Below are 20,597 nucleotides of genomic sequence, written 5' to 3' on the forward strand. Positions count from 1 at the left end.
TAACCGTGAAAGTAGTCAAACAGAGAGAGAGAGAACCCCTTTTCTGCAAACTAATCCCCGATACCCGGGATTGGGTGACAAATATTTTCCCCTTCGGTTTTCGCTTTAGAAGCGAAGAAGCGCTTGAAGTGTGTATCACGCCACGACATCGATGATGACGCGTGTCAAGACAAACGAGCTCTGTGGAGGGATGTTTTGTGCCATAATTATGCAGTAATTGATATTTCCACTCGGTTTTGCCTTTCCTGCCTCCGTTTTGCTTACCGCCATATTGCCATTTATGCTTTTTTTCTTCTTCCGTTGTGCTGCGAAAGGTAAATGTTTGTAAAATGTTCTTTCTTAAATAAATTACACGTGAGTTGAAATAAATTCACGCCATGTTGTGTGATCCCCTGCTACCGTTACGGGTCATCCTTCTCTGTGCATAATGCATGTGTGAAGAACAAGCTAGACAGGGAAGTACACATGACGTTGTGTACTAAAACATTTATAGCTATTGATTTTATAGCATGTTTTTTTTGTTTAATTAATTGATGCATTGTCTCTAGTCCGGTCGACGAGCAGTGTAATTAATGTTTACGTACATTTTTTATAAACTATAGAACAATTATGGTGCTATCGTTGTGGCAATTTTGATTGGTTTGATCGAGTAAATCGTGTTTTTTTATACATATACTTTTAGTAACTTTTTTATTTCTATTGCGATACAAAATCATCACTAACTGCCCATTCGTTTTGATTATAGTAAAATAAAAACAAACACACGCATTTTTTCTTATGTGTTTTTTTATGAAATCTGTGTTTTTCACTGTTTTCTTCTTTTTTATTAACTTGTTTGGGCTTCCGGTTAGCGATGTGCACAGTGAGTAAGAGTAAGATAGTGAATTGAAACGTTGTAGTGAACGAGTTTCGTTCACTCGCCACGAGGAGTTTTAGCGACTCTTTTTTCACTTACTCACTCATGAGTGGTGAGTCGAGTCGCAAAACGAGTGAATACGTGAGTTGAAACGAAAATGTGCGAGTGAACCTTATGAAATTTTCAATTATTTTTATTTTTTTCTGATTTTTTATTCTGTTTTTTTATTTAAAGCATTATTTAAGTGAAAAGAAACTTATTTCAACCAATTGGCATTAAAATAAATCAATTTAATTTTTTTGCAAAATTTCTCAAAAAAACGTAAGGGGTAAGCCTTATGAAATTTTCGAGTGGAAAATTTTTTTGAAATTTTTTTCTGATTTTTTATTCTTTTTTTAATTTAAAGCACTATTTAAGTGAAAAGAAACTTATTGCAACAAATTCCCATCAAAATATATCACATTTCAAATTTTTGCTACATTGCTCAAAAATGAGGAAAATTTTACATTTTCTCAAACAGGGTAAGGAACTTGGTTCCTCGAATAACTTCTGGCACAGACATCTGAGGGCATGGCTGTCCAAGAAGAAAATGTAGCCCTTGGTGCCATCTATCGACCACAGGTTAAAGATTGGCGATTCGTTGGATACCGACCGAGTTATAGGCAAAATTTGGTGCAAAAATGAGGAAAACTTTCATTTTTTTTTTAATTTTTTGATTTTTTTATTATTTTTCACTCTTTTTTTATTTCAAGCATTATTAGAGTGAAAAGAAACTCATTGCAACCCATTGGCATTAAAATAAAACAATTTAAATTTTTTTGCAAAATTTCCCAAAAAAATCGTAAGGGGTAAGCCTTATGAAATTTTCGAGTGGAAAATTTTTTTGAATTTTTTTTCTGATTTTTTATTCTTTTTTTAATTTAAAGCATTATTTGAGTGAAAAGAAACTTATTGCAACAAATTCGCATTAAAATAAATCAATTTTTAAATTTTTGTAATTTATAAATTTTTGACTCTACCACAACTACATGCTTACACTCATGAGTGAGTAAAATCACCGAACCTTAACTTATACGTTTATGCCGGTTTTTTTAATAACTCCGAAATGAGTCGTTAAACGAGCTAACTCCTAATAACGACTCATTCACTCTGAGTTGACTCACTAAAATGAATTGTTATTCTCATCTCTAGTTCCGGTAACGCTTAGCGCAGCAACAAGTTAACTAAAAAGGAGGATGCTATAAAGCAAGCTATAAAGGAGGGAAACTATTTTTATATAGGCATCTCTTATGGCACACGTATGTCTTTGGCTGCGATGAGATTTTATACCCTACCTGTCGTGTGAAAAACCAGCACCAATACCACTAAACCATTAAGCTGCCTCCAACATGTACGTTATAATTGCTACTAAACTAAATCGCTTATGCTTAAGATTCGAAGGACAAAGTCACACATGACGTGAAAAAGAAGTCAACCATTGTACTATAATATGAAAAAAACGTAACTAAACAAAATTTTAAACTATTTTTATTACATTACTTTATTTTATCTGTCTAAAAAGAAATCGATAATGGCTGCTAAACAAAATATGTTGTTGAAAATTACGAAAAAGAGCGAAACAGTGAGAAACAACTTGCCAGAATGCTATCGAGGATTAGCGACATGATTTTAGGGTACGAAATTGAAATTAGATTTACAACCGTGTACCCTAATGAGGGTTGAGAGATTGAATCCCGTTGCTGTGCATGGGAAAGAGATGACAGAGCAGACGGATTCAAATCGCCTACAAATATGGTAGCCAAAAACCCTTTGATCTTTTGCATCCCTTCTACCCTGCTGTTCGTCTCTTCCGGATCACCTTACAATGGACGAGGACGAGTATTTAATTCTTTCTTCCCCACTCACTTTCCTGGACGGGGAGGGTTTTTTGTTGTAGTTGTTGTTGTGCGTGTGCGATGTGTTTTACCATCATTCTTCGCATTGCATGTCCTAGCAACCACTCTCGATGCACGTCCGATTGTAAATGTTGAGTGTATCATGCCGCACAGCTTCTGCTGCACCCTTTAGCAATGCCCGAACGTTTTTTTGCCCCTATCGTAACACCATTATCAACATTTTAGCGTGCGCTTTCAATTGTGACAGGGACGGTGGTGTGCAGCGTAAATCGTTTGATGTCGAGATGTCGTCATTCCCTGCCATCATGCCACTCTGACGACCGATTGATGTGGCTGCTGATAGACCTGGGAGGGGAGGTTTGTTCCTAGTCTAGTCTACCCTACGCCTGCAGTTGGCAATGAAGTTTAAGGGCATACGGTTTGGTTCGTTTCTTCGGTGAAATTCGTTTCTATTTTCTCAATGAGTTTTTCAATTTTCACCTCTTCCTGAGAGTACCAGTAGAAAAAAGAGTTCGAGACTAACATTTATACCTCAAATTACTGGAAAACGTAACGCGCGGTGTTAGTATATCCGCGACACAGTCACGGGATAAAGTAATAAGCATTTCCGTTTTTTTGAACCCAAAAGGGTAGCTGTCTGATGCATTTCCTAGGTAGATGATTTATCTTCAGATTTCCCCTAGAAATGGATTACGGTTTGACAGAATTGCTCAAATATTTACCTTCACACTTGGGTGTCCACAGTGTCCAAACACCAATAGAAATGACGAATAATTAATTATTGTTACATACATACTTCAAACTGAACCTACATTCCGATTAAATAATGCGGTTTGTAATAAAAAAGTGATAAAATGAGCAACTATTATACTCTGCCCAATGTCCCACAAAAAATACCTCAGCGAAAGTTTGCCCAGCAGGCTGAATTCAGCTGGATAAGTGAGTTATTGGTTCCTTCCTCAGGGTTGAAGAAGAAGAAAAAAACGCAACAGGCGCCGATAAACGACCCCCCCGATCACTAAAGATGTTGATGGCACTTTTCGCGCCAAAGAATACAATTTGTCTCACATCATTAGCCCTCCACTAGATATCGTGGCCGAAAGGGTCGTCCATTTCGCCGAAAGGCAGCTCCCCTTACGCTCGGTGGGTGGCTATATAACTCTGCCAGAGTCATCTCCATCAACTCCATCCGCGCAACCAGCGCGTTCGTGTCAAGATTGCTCTGAGGATCCCTCAACGTCATCACCTCTTTACAGTCTTCTTTCGTAACGGACTGACAGCTAAAGAACCTGTCACAGGTCACCCGTCGTCAGCGTTTTTGTGTTTCGGCGAAAGGACCAACAAAAAAATAAACTCCAACGTTCGCTCACCCGTCCGAAGATGGTTTTCTTGCTTTCAATTTTTAGCATCTTTAATTTGCCCTCGTCTCGAGAAAGGAAATTGTCTACGTATCATTGGGGAATGGTTTGCCTGTTGTTTCGACGAATCCTCGTCTCTGCCGCTTTGTTTACCGACCAAAGACCACAACTCCGAGACGATTTCCGGTGGTCAGACAGAAGGTGTAATTTCTGTTGATTCGCCCATACCTACCGGTGTTCGCTATTTTCTTGGATCTTCTAAAGGAAACCAACCGTAACGGAAGTTATTGTTAAGCCGGGTGGTTCCGAATTTCCGTAACGTGACATTTACGGCAAAGCCTGAAGCACCTTGAGAATTAGCCCCCTATAACCACAAAACGGAAACTGGCTAAGAAAAGATTTATCATCTTACTGTACGAGCTAAATTTGGAGAAGGGGAGAGAGCCGGAGATACAGGTTCTTTTGAGTCTTTATCCCTAGTCTCTGGTGTATAAGATTTTAGGGATATGTTTGTTTGGACGCTTTTGCTACTCCAGCACCACTTCAAACAAAGTCGAGTGTCTTGAGGTTTGATGCGCTATCCACATGGAGTATGATTTTTTTTCCCTCCTCAACCCAACCAAAGGTGAGATGATAGCGTAACGTCAGTTTGGAACGACAGGACAGGAAATAAAAGGCATGCATCAGAAGGACTTTTCAAGGTTCATTTGAACAGCAATTGCGTGTTTGCGTTTACCAGTCCAGAAGTTGTCTGCTAATCAGGTTGATTTTTGTGCCGTGTAGCTTAATTTCGTTGCGCCAAGTTTGCTTTTTGCTGAGGTACAGCTTTGCTTCGGATCATGCAATCCAAACAAATTGGAAAACATTAACATTAGTTCGGTAATGTCTCCTTTAGCGCTTACACACAGCCTCCACTCTAGCCGGAAGCTTCTTCGCTTAGGGTTTCTCTCCATCTCAAGAAGTTTTCGTTTCTTTTGTTGTCAACAATGGTACCCGCACTCGTACGCACGCCTGATGCTGATATCGGATAATAAGCCAAGGAAACGGTGTGGATAAATGAGGATAATTCGCGATTGCATTATCTAAGGCTTCTTTCGATATTTCTTTTACCGCTGCTTGAGGGTTCTGAGTGTGGGCGTACAGTGGATTTCCCGAATCTAGGATTTGATGCTTGGTGATGCATTAGACAGATCACGTTTCTGCTTAATGGATTATCTGTTTCCTGTAACTTTGGAATAAAAAAAAGAAAGAAAGTTTGAGCAATTGCCGGAGCGATTGCCGAGAAAAACGAAGAAGTTCTTCAATTATTTATGAAATTAAATGTTTAATTACTCTGTACAATTAATTTTATCGATGAACGCTTTTCACCATTACCGACAACCGATTGCTGGTGATTGATTTATGTACATATTTCTCTAAATCTGTAAATTCTCGAATGCTGGAACGAGAAATTATCCAGGATTCTTCAGATATTGAACTGAATGTAAAGTAATATAAATGGGGTTAAGCTACTTTAACTTCTTTAACATTTCCTACATAGTCGTCGAAGATTTGCTGGAGGGAGTTGATGTACTCCTCAATTTCTAGTACTGTGTATCTTCCACAAAATGCTCGTAGCGTTCTCATATCGTACGTAAATGATACGTAGAATTGTCTTTTGTTTTGCAACATCTCGAAACGGCAACTTCAGCTGTACGCCACGACGAGTAGCTTCTACCTTCAAACGGATAAAAAAACTAATTATTTGCATGTCTATTTCCACTCATTACAGTGTCTCATAATCCCTATAATCCGTCGGATATGCCGATGCCATCGGCAAAGGAGCAAACACTGATGTGGCAGCAAAACTCGTACCTCGGCGATTCCGGCATACATTCGGGCGCCGTGACCCAGGTGCCGTCGCTGAGCGGCAAGGACGACGACATGGAGGACGATCCGCTGATGTTCGACATGGATCAAGGGTTCTCGCAAAACTTTACACAGGATCAGGTCGACGACATGAACCAGCAGCTGAGCCAGACGCGCTCGCAGCGTGTGCGGGCCGCCATGTTCCCGGAGACGCTCGAGGAGGGTATCGAGATCCCGTCGACACAGTTCGACCCGCAGCAACCGACGGCGGTGCAACGGCTGGCGGAACCGTCCCAGATGCTGAAGCACGCTGTTGTCAACCTGATCAACTATCAGGACGATGCGGATCTGGCGACGCGCGCCATCCCCGAGCTGATCAAGCTGCTGAACGATGAGGATCAGGTGGTGGTATCGCAGGCCGCCATGATGGTGCACCAGCTGTCGAAGAAGGAGGCGTCGCGGCACGCGATCATGAACAGCCCGCAGATGGTGGCCGCCCTCGTCCGTGCGCTCTCCAACTCAAACGACCTCGAGACGACGAAGGGTGCGGTCGGTACGTTGCACAACTTGTCGCACCATCGGCAGGGTTTGCTGGCCATCTTCAAGTCCGGTGGCATACCGGCGCTGGTGAAGCTACTGTCCTCGCCGGTCGAGTCAGTGCTGTTCTACGCGATCACCACGCTGCACAATCTGCTGCTGCATCAGGACGGCAGCAAGATGGCGGTACGGTTGGCGGGCGGGCTGCAGAAGATGGTCGCACTGTTGCAGCGCAACAACGTCAAATTTCTTGCCATCGTCACGGACTGTCTGCAGATCCTGGCCTACGGTAACCAGGAGAGCAAGCTGATCATACTCGCGTCGACTGGCCCGAGCGAGCTGGTGCGCATTATGCGTTCGTACGACTACGAGAAGCTGCTGTGGACAACGTCGCGCGTGCTGAAGGTGTTGTCGGTTTGCTCCAGCAACAAGCCGGCAATTGTGGAAGCCGGCGGTATGCAGGCGTTGGCCATGCATCTCGGCAATCCATCCCAGCGGCTGGTACAGAACTGTCTCTGGACGCTGCGCAATCTGTCCGATGCGGCAACCAAGGTGGACGGGCTCGAGACGCTACTGTCCGGTTTGGTGACCGTGCTCGGTTCGTCCGACGTGAATGTGGTCACGTGTGCCGCCGGCATTCTCTCCAACCTGACGTGCAACAACCAGCGCAATAAGGTAACGGTTTGTCAGGTCGGTGGTGTGGAGGCACTCGTCGGCACGATTATAAACGCCGGTGACCGGGAGGAGATCACCGAACCGGCCGTATGTGCCCTGCGCCATCTGACCTCCCGTCATCCGGAGTCGGAATCGGCCCAGAACGTCGTGCGCAACGGTTACGGACTGCCAGTTATAGTGAAGCTGCTCAATCCGCCGTCCCGCTGGCCGCTCATTAAGGCCGTGATCGGTTTGATTCGTAACTTAGCCCTCTGTCCGGCTAATGCGGCACCGTTGCGCGAACATGGTGCCATCCATCTGTTGGTGCGGCTGCTGTTTAAGGCGTTCCAAGATACACAACGGGTAAAGTGTTGCAAATAGATAACAAAAAAACAAGTTAAAAGCATACATTTAACATCCATCCATACTAATGTACTGTATTTGTGTTTTCTCCTAACAGCAACGTTCATCGGTTGCTACCAATGGATCGCAGCCACCGGGTGCCTACGCCGACGGCGTACGCATGGAAGAGATCGTCGAGGGTACGGTCGGTGCGCTGCACATTCTCGCAAAGGAGGAATACAATCGGCAGGTCATCCGTTCGCAGAACGTTATTCCGATCTTCGTACAGCTGCTCTTCTACAACGACATCGAAAACATTCAGGTTCGTGTCTTATGCGTTTTTTCACTCGATAGCATCTCCCGTAATCCTGCCGTACATATGGATGCGCCCTTAGTATTTCCCCTTGCGAGCAGAGCATAAAAGAATTGCCACTGTTATTAAAGGAGAGTGAACAGGACGATTATTGATAGCGAGGCTAGAAAATACCCTGGGGAAATAAGGAGAAGAAACCACTCGTAACGCGATGTGGTGTTGATTCTGCGCAATACAAATTCCTCCAACTTTTGATTAGTAAAAGGCGTGGCTTCTGGATGGGATCCACCGCCTAGATGGCCCCCTGTTTCTTCACCTCCAACCGTAGTGTTAGACGTAGTAAAAACACAACTTCAGTGGCCGCCCATCGGCCAGAGTCACAAAACATAGAACTTTATCATCCAGCATCAAAAGAAGGATTTTTATTTATGTTCAAACTAATGAGTGAGTTCTGTTTCCTTTTAGCGTGTTGCTGCTGGCGTACTGTGCGAACTAGCCGTCGACAAAGAGGTGGCTGAGATGATCGAGGCGGAAGGAGCCACCGCACCGCTAACCGAGCTGCTCAACTCGGCCAACGAGGGTGTCGCCACGTACGCTGCCGCCGTACTCTTCAAGATGAGCGAGGACAAGTCAATGGATTACAAGAAGCGCTTCTCTAGCGAGCTGACCACCCTGCCTGTGTTCCGCGACGATAGCATGTGGAACAACGGCGAGCTCGGTATCGGACCGGACTTGCAGGTCAGTAACGGTAGCGTGCACCAGTTGGTGCAGCAAATACGTTAAGAGCGAGCAAACTGCGCAGCATCCTTGCACGGAGCAACCGAGTTGGTTCGTTCGTTTCGGGGCGTATGCTTGTTTCTCCGGTTTGCCGTTTGCGATTGTCCTTTTTCCCCTCCCCCCATTTCTCTGTCGCACGCTAATCATATGAATTCACACAACTGCCGCCTGGTGTGTGTGTGTGAGTTTTTTTTCTTAAAAAACATTTGTGGATTTTTGTTCGCTTGTTTGTTTATATGTACTGTACATTCCATTCTTCTAGAAAGTGTCTTTAGTTTTCCATTTAATTGCATTTTGTCATCCATACGTTGGTGACCTTTTCCCATAGTTGTATAGTATTTCACGGTTTTGCGAAATGTAACATGCCAAAGGTAAATTTACAGCTGCTGCACCATAGTTTGGGGTAGTGGAACAATTTGCCAATTATACACTCCAATTATACAATAAACTAAAGGTAACGCAATATAAATGGATGCGACGGATAATAATAGCATAATCATTTCGTCCGTGGCAGGTGTGTGCTGTTTTGAATAGTCTTTTCATTACAATTTAGTTGCGCATCGGTGCTTCGGTGTGTGTTAATATGCTTCACAACTCGTTTTATTTTTATTTTTCTTTTGTTACACCCACCCACCTCCGTATTTGAAAGTTGCACCTGTGCATTCTATTTTTTTGTTTTATTTGTTGAACCGATTCGAACTCACAATCAAAAGGAAAAAAATTGCAAAGCAAACCAAAAAAAACGCACAACGACTTTCGAGGGCAGTGAATTTAATATATTCTTGTACATACTTTTCATTTACTGTTTTCGTTTTTTTTACCCATTTTACATGAATTATATTATTTTCTGATCTGCCTCTCGAAAGTTCGTTTTTCTTTCGTCATGCAATCAAAATTGTGTATACTCTTTATCTTCCCTATAGTTTTGAGCCGCAGTACAGTATTATCTATATTCGTTATTTCTCTTTTTCTCTTTTCTCTTTTCTCTTCATCTGTATCTATAATCCTGTCTTGCTGTATTGAACAAAAAAAAACAAATTGTTTCCCATTTTACAATTTACCTTTTGTTGTGTCATGTTATTGTTTACACTGTGTTATTTTTTGTTTGGTGTTTTTAATATAATTCATTGTTGTTTTTTCTATCGAAACACTCACAATTACATCTGTACTCATCTGTTGAACCTTTTTCTTTTATTCATACTTTACCTGATTTAAATTTATGATTCATTTTTTTGTGTTTTTTTTCTTCTTTCATTTTTTATTTCATGTATTTTTGCTCCTCTGGATACACTGGGTTATTTTTTTGTTGTTGTTGTTTGTATTATCGCCCGAAAAAAACACTGGCCCACCTTCATTCATTTCGTACACCGGTTTTGCAATCATAATCACAAATGCAAATCAATTACAAAAAAAAACCCCAACCCCCCCTCTCCACGGCTAATGGATTTGGATGCAAATTGGATGGAACTGGATTAAAAACGATAACACATCGAATCGATTGGCTGCTGTTAATGGAAAAACCACCAAAAAAAAACACAATCTGTACTGGTGATCGAACAATCATTGGCAAAATGAAACAAAAAAAACACACACACACAATGCAACAATGATCGAAATTGCATCACCAAAACCACACGCTCTACTAATGCGCGGTACATTGTACGCACAAAATACTATACACACAAAACCGCACACGCAACTATCTTGATCCGGTTTCACCAACATCACGTCGATCCGTGTAAATCCGTGTTTCGGCTTGGAACCGGTTCGTCCGAACGATAATGCCCATGTGTGGTACGGTATGTACTGATGTATTTGTTGTTGTTGTTGGTGTGTAAAATGCCGTACGGTACGATTGCACTGACACTGAAACAGGACATCCTGTCCCCCGAGCAAGCTTACGAGGGTCTGTATGGACAAGGGCCTGCGAGTGTGCACAGCTCGCACGGTGGTCGTGCATTCCAGCAAGGTACGTAATACTCTCAAACTCACTCAGCACGTTTTAGACTAAGGAAGCCATCTTGTAAAGCACCGGCCATTTTATACTCTAACCGCTAGCAGTGATCGTGTACGTGATTAACTGGGTTTGGTGCACTGTACACAGATTGATTAAACTTCATATAATACTACCTACTACTAACTACTAACTACTACTACTAACGTAAGACATCTACTAGCTTATTAATTTGTCTTCTAACAAACTGCTATTACTATATCTGTCACTCTCGAAGGATGTTACCTGCGAATGTCTTGAAGGATTTTATTTTCTCTTTTAATTCTCTGTACATATTTAAGAAAGGAAAAACGTATGAAAAGTAATTTAAAAATTTCTATTCGATCCTTTCATCTTCATATTGTATCTGTTACAAGAGTAAAAATAATTTCTTATTCATTGAGTAAATGAGAGTAAAAATACTGTCTTTAATTGTACTCAGACACTCAATAAACTTAGTAATTCTAGGTTATATCCTTTAGGATACTACTGGAGTCGTATATAATTGCATCCAACTTGAATGTTTTCATCTACTGACGAGTGTATGTTGTACATATTATTTCAATGTTCATAACCTTCCTGTTGTAGTGTTGTTTTATTTGGAACTACGATTATTCAGCGTGTCCCTTTACCGCTAATACATAGCCACTGTCAAAAGGGAAAATCCAACACACGAAACTGCTCGGGAAATCATCAAGATCGGGTTATCGAATGTACATGTCGTCGATTCTGTTTTGCCGCCGTGTTTTAATCAATCAGCGTTATTTCTATCATTCCCACTCTTCTGTATCTCTGTTATCTCTTTTTTTTTCTTTCTATCTCTCTCTCTCTCTGTATCTATTCCAGCTAAACCAGCCTAACATATATCATCACTAAAAAGAGCCCCCAAATAACCAGCCAACTCACGAATACGAACTCCCCAATTAAGCGTAACTGTGTAATCAAATAGCACTATTAACCTCTGATCCCATTATTCTCCATTTTGCCGGATAAGTCATTAAAAAGGGGGTTGAATTGCCATGGCACAGAGGGGCGAAAAAAAAAACATTCTAACATCCGTTTTCATTTTTCCCATATATTTTTTTTTTGTTTTGCTCTACGTTCTCCTCCCAAGTCCCCTGGTTTTCCCATGCTCACAACACAGATAGCGTAAGAAAGCATAGATATTGTAGGATATAAGTACCACAGGATCTCTCTAAAATTGCTCCGCGCCTTTCCCCCCGTTTTTACTACGTTCGGCTCCTAATCCTCCCACGTATGTATGCGTGTGCGTGTGTGTGTGTGCAGCTTGTGTTAATGTTTGAAAACTTAACCAATGCGCCGGTGTTTTGGGAAAAGAATTTTCACTTTTACAATTATGTATATGAGTTTCGGCTCACGGGTTCCGTTTGATTGTTTGATTGTTTGTGGTAGCATTAAATTTTAATTCAAATTCAACAAAGTTGTGTGTCTCATACAACCAAAATAGATGAAGGAAGCGTAAAGGAAGGACATATTTTATTCACATTCACTAAACCACTACTATCTTAGGAAACGGCAAATTACAGACCGATGCATGCATACGAATAGTTAAACGATCTTCACAGGATAGGATGTGAGCCTTTTACACCGTCGTCAGCATAACCCGTTCAATTCACTATCACAATTCACAATTCACAAATTGCAAAACCCGAAAGCGTTCTTTTTTGTGAATAATATGCGTGCAATACTCAATTTGGATCTGTAAGCAATCCGCCAGCAAACATATGTTAAAATTTATGTATATTTTATAGTAAATAGTGAAGCATATACACGCAAGTATGAGGCAGGAAACGGTTAGGAAATGATATGAGCTACAAGGAATGAATTAAGCAATTTGCTTGGTTAGCAATAATCAGCTAGAAGTGTTTTGAAGGATCCGATCGATCCTTCTGTCTCGCTTTGCTAATATTGGAACGATGCATACGATGAGCAAATTAAGAATGTCCCCCCAAAAAAACCTCTAAATCCGTGCTCTTCCTTCCACTTGTTCTGGGTCTCCCTTTTTGCCCGCATGAAACTTCCTCTTTTTGGAGTGTTCACTCTCGTTCCCATTAAAAAAATTAACAAAAAAAAAACGGATTGGATTCGACCATTCTTGTTTGCGGGATTCATTTGGAAAGTGAAACACGTGCTGCCAACACACGATGCCTTGCACCCCACAGCATGGTGTGGATCCTGCTGCGAAAAGCTCACCGCGTAACGCCGGATTCGCTAACAAACACAGCACTACTTCCGTGTGCAATTGCGTGAAATGCGCCCACAATAGGGTAATTAAGCTCTAACGATTTATCGTTGTATACCTGCCATAAGAGTTGTGTTTGGATTTTTTTTTGTTAACTGTGTGCAGTATTGTTTCGGTTAGAGTTTTCTTTTTATTAAACAGTTTTTTTTCTTCATTTTCTTGTGGAAGTGAGTGTGCACTTAAGTACACACAATTTTTCTGTTTGCTAATTGTTTCTTTTATTTGTTTTACATAGACTTCAATTAAAGGAAACTTTTTTTTATGTTTTAAAAATATTTTTATCGGCAAAGAGCTTTTTTCTGTAATTTTTCGGTCATTTTGTGTTTCGTCTTGTTTTTATTTACGAACACTTTTTGACTCTTTTTATTGTTGTTGTTTGAAAAAATAAAGTTTTTTTTATTAAGCTAAACAGTTTGCAGTACTTTAGTGTTGATGTAATGTATTTCGTTATTTGTAATTATATGATTATTTTTAAGTTATATTATTATTACCATCTGTATTTAACACGTTGTCTTCTTATTTCATTATGTTTAATTTTTCCTATTTTGTTTGAAACAATTAGATAGTACAATTAGTAACATTATTTTTTTGTTTCTCTTTCTTTTCCTACTTTTTTACACTGTCTCATTTGACTCACGATTGTCCACAGGATACGACACCCTTCCAATAGACTCCATGCAAGGGCTGGAGATTGGCGGTGGAGGTGGAAGCAGCGTTAGCAACGGTGGACCGGCTGGCAACGGTATGGGCGGCCAGCAGCAGCAATCGGTCAGCGGTGGCGGACCCGGTTCGGTGGTAATGGGTGGCGGCGCCAGCGGCATGTCATCATCCGGCCAGCCGACCTCACCGTACGGCATGGACATGGATGTCGGTGAAATGGACGCGAGCGAACTGACGTTCGACCATCTGGACGTGATGCCGTCGCCGCCCCAGGATAACAACCAGGTCGCCGCCTGGTACGACACCGATCTCTAAGACGTGTCACTGTGCGCGTTCGGTTTGTCCGTGTGTGTGTGTGACAGTGGGAATCATAACGAATAACGAACCTAACGCACCAACAGCATGACACACACCTACACACCTCGGTAGCTCATGAGCTTGCACATGTTATGCACGGGCCGCTCATGGTGAATGGTATCTTCCTACCCACGTATGCCAGGCATTCGGTGCAGAACGAGCCTTGACAAAGGGTTTGGCAACTTTTTTACATTTTATTTTACAATTTCTTTATCGAATATAAGCACATACCCTCCCCCAGCCCGCCCCCCTCCTACGGCTAACGTTACGAAAAGAATTTTACGAACATATTTTATATATCTGTTTTTCATTTACGATTTTACATATTATAACTTAGTTACAAAAAGGGCTAATGTAGACATCAATATATCTCTATGTGCTCTTCATAGTTCGCAATTATCATATCGGAACCTTTATGTGAGAGGTTTGGTAGCTTAAATGCCTTGAAAAAAAAACCCTTCTATTGCATGGAAAATCATTTCAAACGAACTAGCACAGGCACGAAACGAAACGAACTGTCTGGACGAAATTTTGCAATTGAGTATTCTAGGCAATAATATTGTAGGGCTCAACACAGAACTCAAAAAAAAGCATAACTCTTCTGCCCTTGTGGCATTTCTTGAAGATACTTTTGTACGATTTACGATTACAAATACGAAAAGATTACAATCGCATGCGTCGCAATATATACCTCTATGTTGTAGGAATATTTTATATTTCTTTGCTTTTGTTTATTTGCAAACAATTGTTTTGTCTGTACACCCGGTTTGCCTGATCTAGCCCCGTTCTCGACGAGAGGGGCGATCATACGAAGGATAACATATTTTATCCAGCGCGAGCCCACGGAACGGGCTCGTCACCAATTGATTCTAGCAATACTTTCCAAAGCATTACGGTCACGTATGGAAGCAAAATAATGCGATTCAATATGCTCAAGAAATGACAAAACACTGTACGGGTGTTTTATATGCTCTGCCAGATTCATTAGAACTGGATACACCCGATGGAAGGGGGGAAAGCACTAGGAACGACAGAAATTAAACGTTTGCAATAAGCCTACCCACAAAACATACACACATTAATGGACCGGAAAAGGTGGAAATCTTCTCACATTTGATTGATTTATTGTAAAGACAAAGAGAAAAACAAATACGAAAAACATTAGTGCTTCCAAAAAAACAAAACAAAAAAAACAAGTTCAACTCGTTTCATCCGTTTTCACCGATTCCCTCACCCATTCCAAGCAAACTCTTCCCCCTTTTTTTTATCACGCATCTCACATCTATGCTATGGATATTCTTTTACCCAGCGAAAGTAGAAGTAGGTGCGACCGACACCTATATGATTGACTTATCATTATTACAACAATTTACATCATATTTGATATATTATAAATATATATGCGTACCCTAATTGATAAGTTTTACGAGCATGTGCTAAAAACATAAAAGTATGTACGAGTTCGCAACACGGCCGCGTAAACTGTAAACTTTCGCGCATCGAAATCATTCTCTCGCATCTGCATTTCGTACACTACAGTTTTGCGTTTTAATACCGTAATCGAAATAATTCAACAAAATGAAATAAATCACACTAGTATCTAATATTTTCATTACACAAAAGTTTAGTTTTCCATAAAAGAAAACCGATCGCGGTCACCTTATTCTCTGTCGTTATCTCGTTCGGGATAATTTAGACGTCAGAAGCTACTACCGGTGACAGCTTTTCGGCTATACAATTAAAAGGCGAGAGGAACGGTTTTTCAATGGTGCGCAGGGTGGAACGGTGAACCGGTCACTCCAATAACACTAATACACTTACTAGCGGGCGACATATGAAGCATGCTTAATCAAATTATAATATTTTATTACCCACATTGCTTTCGCTTGTTCGAGTTTGTGACATTGATTTCGGCCCGTTTAAATAATGGACACGAAAAGCGTTTAAAAAAGAACTGTTCAGTGCTGGGCGTGGGTTAAACAGGTTTAATATGCCTCCACGACTTGCACCGTTTCCGCGGTTTTTTTTTTGTTTTTGTTAGGGGCACATTAGAACAATCAGCGCAATATATTATAGAAACAGAACAGAGTAAGAAAAGAAACGTGCATTTTGTTTGCAAACAGCTAATACAAGATTACAAAAAATAAAAACACCTCGTTTTTACTCGTACACCAAGCAGCCCAAATTGCAAGCAAGAAGAGAGAAAAAAAAACACGGGAGTGATGGAGTCGAGCACGATCCGAACAAAAGCAAAAAAAAAGGAGGAAAGGCATCCAGGAGTGCACTAACTTACTGTTTAAAAATCGAGATGAAATACAGCAACACAACAGCTAGAAATTGAAGCATAATATATGGTAAAAAAGAAGGAATGCTAGCGATTACAATGCGTCTCAAATGCATACAAGCGTCAACATACACACCACGAACACGCGGACACACTCATTCGTGCCCGTAGGCGTATTTGTAACGGTGTTGCAGAAGTTATAGAAAAAAAAGGCAAACGTTTTAGCGATATAATCAATGTTTTATCATTCGTATGAACCAGATATAATAAACAAGAAAGCAAAGAAGAAAAAGAAAACAAAAACCCAAAAGCAAACACACATAGCAGCATATACGACAGAACAAAAAAACAAAACGATGAAACAGCGAAAATGAATTAGCATAATATATCAGGTATTAAATAAAATGATAGAAGAACAACAATGTTTTGTTACATGACCAGGGGATGCGCAGCGATGAGAGGTGTTGTCTCGGTACGGTAGGATGGAGTGGAGAAAGTACACGGCAAACGGCAAAAAGGTTTGGAAAGATTTGCTCTTTTGCATATGTGTACATTATTTCTTTTTCTGCTCAATTTGATGAACGTCAACCGTAGGTGGTTACATGGTCCACTGGCTTGAGGAGGGCTTATTAGTAGAGTAAGTAGCTGAAAGCTTCGAATGCGTGCTAGTAGTAGTGAAGATCCGAACAATTTCAACCCATTTCAGTAACGATAGATGTGTATGTCATATTCTTAGTATAATCATTTTCTGGTCCTCAACCACCATATATACGTCGTGCTGGATAATAGGATCAAATCGAATTACCGCGTTCTGCGTTACGTACCGGTGAAGAAAGTGTGGAGTCTTTCACTCGTTTGTTTAAGCGTTTAGCACACTCAGAATGCGTGACGTACCAGATAGTGCAGCAATTAAGAATGTGGGCGACTGCGTTGACTTTCTCCGCCCCCCCACCGAAGACGCGGTGACGGCGTTTTGTTACGGTTCCATGCTCGATGCACATGGTTGCAGGAGTTGCTTTGTTTTTTTTTCGTTTTCTTCCACCACGAAGATGTAATGAACTCCACACGGTTGCAGTTGCAACCGGTAAGTCGGCCAGACTTGATCGTCAACAAAGATGGCGGTTTGGAATCGGTTTCTGCTGGTAGTAGTACTGCTTGCCCACACATCCGGCGGTGAGTGGGTTGAGATACCGCACCTAAAACCATCGATAACGTCCATCAGCACCACAATCAAACCAATCGCATCGATCAACGGTCACGTGGTGACTCACTCGCAGCGTCTACTATCACACTTGGCGGACGAGCGGGTTGCTGCAGAGGGTCGATGGCCAGCTGGTACTTCCGTACGGTGGCATCGTCCCCCCGTAAGCGATCTGCTCGATTACGAAGTTCCGACTAAACGTGTATCACAACCGCCATCACCATGGATTACGGGTGATCGAGCAGCAGTACCAGCACATAGTGCGCCTATTGCCCTCGTGAATGTGTCCAACAAGGTGGATGAGTTGGTGGAAAGTGATGAAGTGGATGATCACTATCCGGAGCTAATGCAGACGGAGCTGCTACCGTTCAGCAATCGGTACGAGGAAGAATCGATTGAAACGGTTGCTGCTGCATCGGATACATCCAAAGCGATGCAATCACCGGTTCCACCATCCGTACAGCATTTCGATGACTTCGATGACTACGATGAACGGTTACCGGTGAGGATGCAGCAACAACCACCACACAATGAGGAGCAGTACAGTGAAGCCGACGACGATCAGGAAGATTCGAACGAAACGGTCGAACAGGTAGAAAAGGACCAGCAACCGGCCAATTTGCAACAGCAACAACCACCGACCGGAGGGTTCGGTGGGTTTGTTGAGTTTTTGCGCCGAATGCAGGCCAGCTTCGTACGGCGAACGGCACACACGATCGGTGACAAAATACGCACACTCGCCGAGATGCGGGATCAGCTACTAAGCAGTATCGGTAAGAACCATCTAGCAGCACTTTTCTTGGAGAGGAGTTTTAATCATCTTTTTCTTTCCAAAACCCCCCACACAGAGCGACGTATTGCTTCCCTGTGGATGGGCGGCAAACAACCAACGGCGCGGCGACGGGTCAAGCGGGGCTGGATGGAACCGCACGGTGAGACGGATGCGATGGATTTCCCGTCCGCCGAAGGTGCACTGCTTACCATCTCATTTCTCACGTTTGCCGTCTTTCTGATCAAGCTGGTACTGCAGGTGATCAACACGATCAAGGCGAAACACTACACGTACAGTACGTTTGCAGCGGCTACACCCGTATCCGGTGGTTTGCTGGTGAAACGGACACGACGCTTCGTTGAGCCGTACGAACTGCAAGCAATTCTTGCCACCATCGATGGTTACCGGCCTGCTTAGTTTACCCCGATCACCGTCCCCGGTGGTAGTTGAGCTGTGTTTGTACGCATCTTAAAATTATACTTAAGCTGTTTAATGGTAGATGGTTCCTTAATGGAAGAAAAAACCGCCTTGAGACAATTGTGGTGGAGTTTTAATTGGTGGTTAACAAACATTTTAGTAAAACAAATATTTCTATAGAACAATTCCAATTTTTGGTAACTGTTATAGGCTTTAAAAGTTCATGCTTTACTCTACGTTGTTTTACTAAAATGAGGTTGTGTGATTTTTCTTTTTCTGATTTGTTAGCTAAATCAAGTGAATTTATCTAGAAGCTTGGAAGCAGACGTGGACGGTACAAATATATTGATGCATTTCATCGTCTCGACAACCGACATACAAAGAATCCAAGCGCACATAGACAGAACAATCTTTTTCTACTGTGGCACTTAACGAGATTAATCTCCTTTTAGGCGCTGTTTTTTATTTATCCAGCTTCCTACTATCTGCTGGTACCAAATAGAGTTGAGAATATCCAGTCTTTTCAGAGAATTGCGAAACATGGTGAAAGAGTGGTTATAAGGCTTTGAAACTTTTACACACTCTTTTTGAGAGTCATAAAAATATTACTTAAAACATATCCTTTAATAACTCCTTGGCGTTTTTCATTCATTTACTCTCTGTGTCGACTAATGACTCACTCTTTTGCGTGACAACTCCCCATCCCCCTGTCAACGCAACCAGCGTTTTAGGGGCCCCGAGTTAGGGCCTCCGTTTTGTTAAACGATCACAGTATTTTCTTGAAAATTATGCAGCAATTTTGCTTTATTTTTATGTATCTAAAATAATTTTTCTTTAATTAATAAGGGTTAATAAAAGTTTGTTTAAATTTCCAAAATTTAAAAAAACATTACCGCGTTTCTTGCTAAGATTTGGGGTAAGTAGGGGAAAGAATCCATGTGGAACATGCGGAAGAAAGGGGAAGTGCCAGTTGATCTTATCTCCTTGGTAGGATGCTCTCTTGGTGTTGAGAAACTACCGATCTCCCATATTATTTCATCTCAGCTAGAAGATGATTTCCATAGAAATCATTTTTATTGGTATTGAAGAATCAGTTTTCTGCAACACCAAGAGTGCATCCAATAAAAGAGGTAACCTATTTGATTGCACGGGAAATAATCTGCATGAAAGAGAAAATAATCTACCACATGCGGGAGAGAGACCGATAAATGAGGCTCTAAGGTGAGGCAATGGTAGCCGATAACACGTCAACCTCCTGGGAGAATGCTCTCTTGGTGTTGAGAAACTACCGATCACCCATATTACTTCATTTAGGCTAGAAGGTAGAAGAGAACGTTACTCCACAGCTGTTGAAGAATTGGTTTTATTAGTATTGGAGAATCGGTTTTGTACAACACCAAGAGAGCATCCACGGAAGCAGGTAACCTATTCGGATGGAGGGGAAATAATCTGCATGAGAAAGAAATTAATCCGCCACATGCGAGAAAGAGACCGCTAAATGGGGCTCTAAGCTGAAGAACGGTTAGTTGTTGTTTTAAACGCCAAAACCGCTCGTTTTCTGCGACGAAATCCTGAGAAAGCTGCAAAAATTAATCATCCGAAATAACAAGAGAGCATCCTACTAAGAGGTAACAATAACTGCGGTTCGAACCAGCTGCGAGCGACATTCTCTTCTCTCCTCTAGTAGCCGTTCTAATCCTTCGTATAGTTGTTCTTTTCCCACATGTTCTCATTGATCATGGGGCGAGATGATCTAGTATTGGTAATCGATAATATGAGTTCACCGGATGAAGGGGAAATAATCTTCCATCTCTTTCAATCCAATCGATCAATGCTAAAGGATCTCAAACTGGCATCAATGATAACGTGCGAGAAAGGAACGGCTATATAATGCACTAAGCTAGGGAAATTATAGCTAATGTTATTCCTTTTATAGGATGCTCTCTTATTATTTCATGCTTTGCAATAAAAACTTTCGTTAAATTTTCAAATGAAATCTTTCATGAATTATTTTTATGAAATTTTCATGAATTATTTCGCTGAAATCATTTATAGTAGATTTCATGGTTA

The 20,597-nt window shown here is 41.5% G+C and overlaps 2 protein-coding genes across 16 annotated transcripts in view; both read left to right on the forward strand.

Annotated features, from left to right (window-relative positions):
* The window catches only part of LOC125770676 (armadillo segment polarity protein), a 35,929-nt gene extending 19,370 nt beyond the window's left edge, over nt 1-16,559 (forward strand). For 12 of the 15 annotated variants that reach the window (XM_049440637.1, XM_049440655.1, XM_049440619.1 and 9 more), the window contains 5 exons: nt 5,881-7,511; nt 7,609-7,812; nt 8,269-8,541; nt 10,456-10,549; nt 13,486-16,559. In XM_049440637.1, the coding sequence (XP_049296594.1) occupies nt 5,881-7,511; nt 7,609-7,812; nt 8,269-8,541; nt 10,456-10,549; nt 13,486-13,811 (2,528 nt within the window). In that variant the 3' untranslated portion in view covers nt 13,812-16,559. Of the gene's footprint in view, nt 1-5,880; nt 7,512-7,608; nt 7,813-8,268; nt 8,542-10,455; nt 10,550-11,419; nt 12,862-13,485 lie in introns of all 15 variants that reach the window. The other 3 variants (XR_007419231.1, XR_007419232.1, XM_049440701.1) reach the window with 3 other exon arrangements.
* A 145-nt stretch (nt 16,560-16,704) lies between these two features.
* Nucleotides 16,705-20,418, forward strand: LOC125770749 (uncharacterized). Its single transcript, XM_049440708.1, has 2 exons — nt 16,705-18,111; nt 18,187-20,418. The coding sequence occupies exons 1-2, from the start codon at nt 17,253-17,255 to the stop codon at nt 18,525-18,527; spliced, it is 1,200 nt and encodes a 399-aa protein (XP_049296665.1). The 5' UTR covers nt 16,705-17,252; the 3' UTR covers nt 18,528-20,418.
* The last annotated feature ends 179 nt before the right edge of the window (nt 20,419-20,597 follow it).

This window comes from Anopheles funestus, chromosome X, assembly GCF_943734845.2.
Source record: "Anopheles funestus chromosome X, idAnoFuneDA-416_04, whole genome shotgun sequence".
NCBI lineage: Eukaryota > Metazoa > Arthropoda > Insecta > Diptera > Culicidae > Anopheles > Anopheles funestus.